At 37.9% G+C, this 9,171-nt stretch overlaps 1 protein-coding gene across 1 annotated transcript; it reads left to right on the top strand.

Annotated features, from left to right (window-relative positions):
- Positions 1 to 402: 402 nt before the first annotated feature.
- On the top strand, positions 403 to 4,954 carry LOC131033256 (leucine-rich repeat receptor-like serine/threonine-protein kinase SKM1). The gene is made up of 2 exons (XM_057964427.2): positions 403 to 3,955; positions 4,494 to 4,954. Exons 1-2 carry the CDS (start codon positions 1,378 to 1,380, stop codon positions 4,838 to 4,840), a joined length of 2,925 nt encoding a protein of 974 aa, XP_057820410.1. The 5' UTR covers positions 403 to 1,377; the 3' UTR covers positions 4,841 to 4,954.
- Positions 4,955 to 9,171: the final 4,217 nt, after the last annotated feature.

Below are 9,171 nucleotides of genomic sequence, written 5' to 3'. Positions count from 1 at the left end.
ATGTAATGAAATAATAAATGTAGGCTAAGTCAAAATTTGGAACCCTCTTAGATAAAGTGTGAGTAGACTAAAAGAACGGATGGAAAGTGTCTTAAAAGCAGAAAGCTTTACAACTATGTTGAAGTAAACATGTTTGACAAACTCTGATATGATATGAAAAAAGAAGAAGAAGAAGAAGAAATGACTCCCATCAACTCAACTCCAATGGAATCTACGCTACTATTTTGTGAGAGGAATAATGACACCAACAAATATAGTTTGACTAGAGAATGAATTGATTAAAGCTCCTTTTTAATGAACTGTCCTCTAGTGCTTGCTACTTCTGTAAAAAAAAATAAAGATATTATGATTCTTCCTATGGAGTTGAGTGTCACGCACTTAGAAGTTATTGATAATACATTCCATGTGAGAAAAGGAAAAAGGAGAACTTATCCTTGCCCAAGAATCCGGTCAAACCAGTCATTTTGATGGAGCAGGCCAATGGTTTTGAGAATGGATTTGTAGGAGATTAGAGAGGATAAATGTTGAATCTTGTTTTGTTGGTTGTGAAAGAAGATAATGGTGGGCTTGGAGGATTGGATTCACATGTTACTCGTTAAGAAGTTGATTAGGGAGGAAATGAAAGTGTGGAGGGGCATGATAGCAGTGACAGTGGCAGTGGCAGTGGCAGTGGGAGTGGGAGTGGGTCAGGGTGTGCACGGCCTTCATGTTCCACAACATTACAGACCCCACAGACCGCACGAGCAGTAACGTTATTAAACAAATGCGTGGATTCATTCATTTTGTTGCATGATAAAAGCAAAAGGAAGCTTTTGTAAGCATAAATGTAGAAAGATGGAATCAAGGTGACGGATCCCATGATGTCTCCCTAATCCTAGGCTTTGAGGGTTGAAAGCAATTGGCACCGTTGAAGAAAGATAGATGAAATCATTCCATATGTGAGGAGGGCTTGTGGGGATGATGGGTTTTAATAATAGGGATTGAGACATGAATGGCCGGGGGGCCTGTCTGCAGCACGCGTGCACAGAGATTGAAAAAAGGAGCTAGTTTTATCTAGTTTATCAGAGGAGGAAGAAGAAGAACAGCTAGTTTTATGTCAAGCTCGGCCTGTTTACATTTGATTGAGGCTTCAAGATTGAATCTTGGAATAAATTGATGGATGGGTTTTGATTAGCGAGATTGATGGTCTGATGGGGCCACCCAAATCCCCCCGTTGCCTGCCTTGCCTTTTCTTGTGCTACTCTGGCTCCTCTGCCCTTAAATCCTCTGCCTCTTTGACTTGCTCCCTTATACCCTGTTAATGCATGGCATTATAAAACAGGTGGGTGGTCTGGGTTTAGGATCTACAAGGGAAGCCAAGTTATAAGAGGGGCTGAAATGGCGGCCACCCTGTTGAGACTTAGTGTGTGTGTGTTTTGCATGGTTGTAGTTGCATGTAGTGGTAGTGGTGAAGTTGGTGCACTGATAAAGGTGAAGAGCATGATGAGTGATCCCCTGAATGTTTTGTCTCAGTGGAAGGAGAAGGGCAGTGGGGGTGGGCATCCATGCAGTTGGAGGGGTGTGAACTGCAGCTCACCCCAGGGCTCAGTGACTGCCATCAACTTATCAGGCAAGAATCTGACTGGCATCTTGTCCCCTGCCATTGCTGAGCTGAGGTCACTGGAAGTTCTCGACTTGTCCAACAATAACCTGTCAGGTTCCATTCCTGCCCAGTTGCTAAATTGCTCGAATCTCAGAGAGCTCATCCTGAGGGGCAACAACTTTTCTGGCATTATCCCAGTTGGTCTCTCTGGGCTGCGGTGGCTCAGAGTTCTGGATCTGTTTGATAATTCTCTATCTGGGTCCATTCCTGCTGATATTGGGCTCTATCCAAGCCTTACTACTCTGGATTTTGGGGGCAATTGTCTGGAAGGGGGCATAAATCCTGCCATTTCTAATCTGACCGGCTTGACATCCTTGACACTTGCAGGAAACGAGCTGACAGGCAAAATCCCCCCTGGTCTGAGTAGACTCCGGAGGCTGGAATGGATTTACTTGGGTTATAATCATCTGGTGGGTGAAATTCCTGTCGAGATGGGTCAAATGACTAATCTTACCCATCTCGACCTTGTCTATAACAATCTCACAGGAACAATCCCTGAGTCTTTCGGCAATCTCACCAAGTTGGAATACCTGTTCCTGTTTCAGAATAAGCTCTCTGGTTCGATTCCTAGGTCCCTGTACAATCTCACCAGAATGATCTCCCTGGACCTCAGTGACAACTCTCTTACAGGCCAGGTGGAGGAAAGAATTGGAAATCTCAAGCAGCTCCAGATACTGAATCTGTTCTCCAATAATCTCACTGGCCGTATTCCCTCCTCCATCTCTCTGTTGCCCCACCTGGAGGTCCTTGCTCTGTGGGCCAACAGGTTTCATGGAACCATTCCTGCAGGGCTGGGGCAGAGGAACAATCTCTCGGCCCTTGACCTTTCAGGAAACCTTCTCCGTGGCCGAATTCCTGCTTTTCTCTGTAGCTCTCAGCGCCTTTATAAACTAATCCTGTTTTCAAATTTTCTCACTGGGCCCATCCCAGAAAGTGTGGCAAAGTGTCGCAGTTTGCAGCGAGTGCGCCTGGAGAAGAACTATCTGTCGGGTGATTTTCCTGTAGCCTTGACTCAGCTGCCTCTTGTTTACTACCTCGACCTATCCTTCAATAACTTGACAGGCCCGATCGATGGAAAAATCCCCTGGAGCATGCCTTCCTTGCAAATGCTCAGGCTCCAGTCGAATCAGCTCACTGGCAGACTGCCATCCTCTTTTGGGAAATTGCCCAAGCTTGAAACTTTGGATCTGTCAAGCAATAAGCTCAGTGAAGAGATTCCTAAGGAAATCGGATTGCTTGGGGAGCTGAGTCAGTTGATACTGACTGGAAATAAGTTGCAGGGCAGAATTCCTAAAGAAGTCGGCAACTGCACTAAATTGGTCACCATGGATCTCAGCAACAACTTGCTGAGCGGAGAAATTCCAGAGGCAATAGCCAGCATGCCTGTGTTGGGAATTCTAGATGTTTCTATGAACCAGCTCACTGGAACAATTCCATCTGAGCTTGGGGTCGTAGAATCTCTGGTTTTTGTCAATGTTTCCCACAATCGCCTGCATGGGCCTCTGCCTCTCACTGGAGCATTCGTGGAGATCAATTCTACTGCTGTAGCTGGTAATGATGGATTGTGTGGGTCAAGCTTGAACCCAGTTTTGAGACACTGTAAGTCATCAAAGAATCCCAGATGGAGGCTTGGATTGGCTGCATCCATTGGTGTTTCTGTGCTGATTAGCTGTGTTCTTGGTCTTGCATTGTATTGGGCTTTTCGTTTTCTGAGAAACAGATCTCTGCATCTGAAAAAGGTTGAATCTGCAGAAGTCTCGCTGCCTGAGTGGGATGATACCCATGCAAGGGATCTTGTCCTGTTCCACAAAGTTCATCTCTCAGTGGACGACGTTTTCAATGCCATGAAAGAGGAGAATGTCATAGCCAAGGGAAGCAATGGGAAGATGTACAGAGGATCGACTAAAAAGGGCAAGCCTTTGGCTGTAAAAGAGTCATCTTTCGATTCAGAGCTTGACATCAAGTCGTTGGAAAAATTGCAGCATCCAAACATTGTGAAGCTCCTTGGCTTCTGCAAAAATGGCAGCACTGTACTGCTTGTGTATGAGTATTTGGAAAATGGAAGCTTGAATAACCTTCTTCATGGAGGTGTTCAATCTCATGGTCTAGACTGGCGTAGGAGGCTGAAGATCGCTTCCGGAACTGCGAAAGCCCTGGCGTATTTGCACCACGAATGCGGCCCAAGGATCTTGCATGGGAACGTCACGTCGAGGAAAGTTATGTTGGATGCAGATTACGGCGCTCACTTAACTCTCAGTATCAACATGTCCAAGGACTCCAAGGGATTCCTCTGCTCAGGCTATGCTGCTCCAGGTCAAGTAACTTTTTTTTTCGTTTATTTTAGATTAGATTGTATAAGAGTTTTTGCATCAACGTTTCAAATCATATTTATCATCTAAAGATAATAGAGAATTTAGACCTCTTTTTGAGCTCTCTATCATGAGCTCTCTATCATTCTCATGATGTATCACACTATGTGATTCCAAACATTGATGCAAAAATATATTGTCTTGAATTCTTTATCATCTTCACGATAGATTGCAGAGTGTGATTCCAAAATTTATCATGAGGATGATAGAGAGCTTTGACGTCTTCTTGAGCTCTCTATCATCCTCATGATAGACCACACAATGGAATCCGAAACGTTGATGCAAAATTAAATCTTTTTGAATTCTTTATCATCTTCTTCATGAACTCGTTACCATTTTCATAATGAATCATGATTCGAAACATGATGCAATAAATTCTTACATAATCTAATCCAAAAACAACAGATTCTTTTTCTTGTTTTCCATCATCTAGATGCTCCATTACTAAAGTTTGTGGTGGACAACTTTTGTGTTGTGCTCAGAGTTCATAGAGACAAAGGAACTGACTGAGAAAACCGACGTATATAGCTATGGCGTTCTGCTGGTGGAGTTGATAACAGGAAGGCGGCCCGTGGAGCCTGAATTTGCAAAGCATGCAAACATTGTAGAGTGGGTTCATGCCCAATATGGGCAGTGGGACTGTAAGCACATAATCGACCCAGCTCTTTCACAGACCATCACGCAAACCCAGCAAGCTGAAATGATGCGTCTGATGAACTTGGCCATTCGATCTACTTCACTCTCCCCTGCACTGCGACCCACCATGCATGAAATTGTTCGCATTCTAAAAACGGTTCGCAAGCCCGGGATTGGGCTTCGCCTCTCTTAGCTATGGAATATAGTCTTAATGTATATTACAATTATGATATTAAGTGTAATCAGATAATTCCTTCTGCACTTTCAGTTACGTTCCGTAATATAAAATGACCCATGTTAAGAAGTTCACACGTCTCAATTCAGCATCAAATCGATTCTCTTATATTCAATTACTAAAACTAGTATAGATATCTTAAATACATCTATCTAAAACAAATTTAAGATATCAATTTAAAGTATTTTGAAAATATTAGATAATTTGAGATGTAAATGATTGTCAAATTTGAAATAAAAGATATCGATTTGTTTTAACAAGCCCACATCATTATAATCTATCTTTCTATCATTGTAGAATACTTCTCGACATTAATTAAACAACATTTTTATCTTTAAACATCATCGTACTGATTTTGGAAAACAATATCAGAAATGCAGAGTGTCATTTGAAGCAAAACTTTCTGCTCCAAAAGCAAAATCACAGTGCAAGATTGTTGCAAATTGCAGTATTGTAAAAGGTATCTGTCTACATCCACCATTGCAGAACGTACAATTGTGTCATTCAGATTGCACTTTCATCGTGCCAAATTGCACAGTCCATAACTTTACGGAGTTACAGAGATGTGAAGCTTTTTTGACAAAGAGAGACCATTTATTATCTGCCAAATTCCGTCATGATCGCTGCCATCCTGAAATGGATTATCCTGCTTGCTACTTTCTAACAGGAATAATGAATTCTTGTACTTGTGCAAGAAATTTCAATACCCGTGTTAAAAAGATCCCAGGAATAATGATAGCTGCTTTGAAATTTTTTCTTACACGATGCACTTTACCAAACAAAGCTAAATTAATAAAATTGCATATCCTTTTTCCCGACAGATTCAAAAGAAAGTTTCCCTCTGCAATTATGCAAAGCATGATAGCTAATTAGTATATCCAAAATGAGTGAGTCGCACTAGCGTGTGTTATGATGTGAGAAGGCTGTTGTTTTAATGGTTTGTTTATTTATGGGTGGTCATGGAGTTGTCTATTTTCGATACAAAATAGTATCTGATAAAATTTATAAAATTTACAAATCACAATGAATTTTTATGCGAATTTTACTCGTTCCATCTTCTTCTTCATCTGCCTTCTTAATGTTGTGAAAATGTGAAAAAATCTAGTGAAAAGTTCAATTGTGTTGCACAAATTTGTGTTTTTGACCAGGTACTGTTTTGCATGGAGAATAGTGGATTGTTTGTGGACACAAATTCTAATTATATTGGTGACTTAATAAATGGGTATTAGAATTTAAAATCTAGCTCTCCAATAAATTTGGAATCAAATTAAACTTCTTACAAAGTTTCGAGCACAATAAATCTAGTATCAATAGTTTTAAATGTTTCAAATATTAAACAATAAAGTCTTGAAAGATTTTATTTTACTTATAAATTCATTTTGATATTTGATATAATAGTGAGTTTGTGTTGATACTTCTTTGGTGAAGAACCCATGATTGAGGGGTATTCATTCCACTAAAATTGTCTGAATCGCAATCTCAACCATATTTGAACATTGGTGAACGATGTAATCAAGGAACATACCATCACCCTTACCAATTATGCTCAACCAATTAAACTACAACCCTTTAGTTATAATGATTTTTATATATCTAATTATTTATGTAAGAATTCTATTTTATTGAAAATATCAATTATATTAATAAGGAACAATGTTAGTGTAGATGAATCATTTTAAACATAAATAATTAAAGACAATTAATTATATATGAATTATTTTAAACAAAAAAATGGAAGTGATAATTGAGTTGGATTAAATGCAATAATTAAATTAGAGGATGGGATTTAATATTAGAATTGATAATAGAAGAATGGGGTTGGTGAGGTTTTGAACAAATATACTACTATCACACAATTATTTCCCTCAATATAATAAGTGTCACAAAATTTAAGACGACATAGAAAACTATGCATATCAATTCAGATCACTTCAATGTTTGATCATTATGTTGCTTGATCATTATGTTGCTTGAAGCAGTCAAAATTGATATGTACCTCTTGAAAATAATATGTTAGAATATGCACCTAAAGATTAGAACCCACCTTCATCTTCTTACTAATGAAATTTGTCAAGGTGCTATCGAGGGACACTATTGAGGATATCGTCAACTCAATAGGTAAGTGTGTTCTCCCAGGTCAACCACCTTAGTGGGTGGTATTAATGATAAAGAGAAATATTGAAGATGAAACTTACCAACATGCAAATGGCCTACATGTAGATGTGATTCTTTTCTCCTCATACAAATCAAAGTGCATGCTCTAATTGTTCTTTTTATCCTCCTTAATCTTTTACTTTATAGATGATGAGTTAGTTATATATCATGAATGTCTTCAAATATTGTGACATAACAATATGTCATATAAATGTATCCAAGTTAACTCATAACAACTAGTAGAAATAGGTAGGAAAGCTAGAATTTAAGTTTGAAGTAGTTTGATCTTACATTATTCAACAAGAAAATTTAAAAAAATAGACGAATAAGTTGATGATCTTGAGGTTAGGGGATCTTGTATAGAAATAAGTTTAAATAGTGATCTGGAACAAGAACATGTGTATGGAAAATATATTGAGATTTAAGAGGAACAAGGGTGAGCTAGAGATGGATAAGGATTGGGTCATGAGCCAAGCCTAGCACAAAAATATGGCAATTGTCACTATGTTAATGCATTAAGCCATTCTAGCAAGGTGTGCACAAAAACAAATGGGAAAGTGAATGAATATATTGATTTCACAACTAGATTTTGCCCCCACTTTGATGTGCATGTGAGTTTAATATGAAAATATATTTTTTAAAGTATATAGAAATTATCATCCAACATGAAAAGTAATTATACAAACAACCATCAAGGATGTTGCATGCAAAAAAGGGGATAGAATGAATCTTCTTATTTTCTTTTTGGTTTCAATGCTCCATCAAAATATGTAAAACAATAAAAAAATATGAAATGAGTACCTTCTACACCATGATCAAAATAAGTACAAAGAAGTTATTTAACTATCTATAAAAAATGAGAAGAGAGAAGGGATCCACACAATATGACCATGGGATATTAAAACTTCATTTTATATGGTAGTATGATAAGCTTCATAGAATATAGTAGTGTGACGAAAAATCCACATAATGTGGTAACATGATCAAAACTCCATAAGATGTCGCAAATACAATAAATCTTCACACAATGTGACAATATGATAAATCTTCACATGATGTGGCAATGCAATAAATATTTGGACAATGTAAATGTGTAACAATTGAATATTATGGCATATGGTAATGTAATGCAATAAAACTCCACATAATATGGGTATCCCATTTTAAATTAATATGAATAATCTAGATACATTGGTAAGTCTCTATCTAGCACACAATGTTATCTAGAATCTCAATGATGGAATATTTTAGTGATAACATATGCTCCTTGTCCCATTAGTTCCATCAAATGGATGGAAAGTAGAAGAGAAGAAATGATACCTAAGAACGATAAAAAAAAATAGTAAGGTAATTGAATATAATGTAATCATGGAAGCACATGTAGCATGTAAATATGAATCATCATATAGTAAGTTCATAATATCATAAATTGCATATAGGCATCAAGACATAATGTTGCCTTAATATAGTCAAATCATAAAGTAAGGATGTGTTGGAATCAATGAACATTGAGAGGGCGGGTGAATCAGTGTTTTGAAATTTGTAAATTTATTAATCTGATTCTTAATCCACCATATGCATAAGAAAGAAAGTAGAATGCGGAAATTTAAAGTAAACAACCAAACAACCATAACATCGATATTTTTATGTGGAAACCCGGAAAAACCACGGTGGGATTTGAACCCACAATATTATTATACTATGGCCAAAAGTATGATAATATTACATAAGGGGAATGCACTTGCATTCGGGCACACTGCCTAGAGCTCACTGCTCAATTACAAAAAGGGCTACAACCCGAAGGAAGGCTCATTGCCTTACAAGCTATTAAAAATGATTAAAATAATGAATTAATTGAAGTATAGCATCTACATATGACAAAATGTAGTTCCGGCTAGGCTCAAATTGTCTCCTGCAACTGATCTATTACTCTTCTCTATTTTCCTGCTCTGTCACACACCGAAGCACCAAAATCTTCAATTACATTCACCAACCTTACAACATATCTCATACAGACTTCTTTCTCTCATACCATTCACCAAAATGATCAACCAAATTAATCTTATATATCTGCACCAACAAAAAGAATCATTATCCATGTTGACTTCCAAAAACCGCATAACACGCAACATGAA

The sequence above is a fragment of the Cryptomeria japonica genome, chromosome 6, assembly GCF_030272615.1.
Source record: "Cryptomeria japonica chromosome 6, Sugi_1.0, whole genome shotgun sequence".
NCBI lineage: Eukaryota > Viridiplantae > Streptophyta > Pinopsida > Cupressales > Cupressaceae > Cryptomeria > Cryptomeria japonica.
Note: the sequence above shows the minus strand (reverse complement) of the source record. Positions and strands in the feature narration are given on the sequence as shown.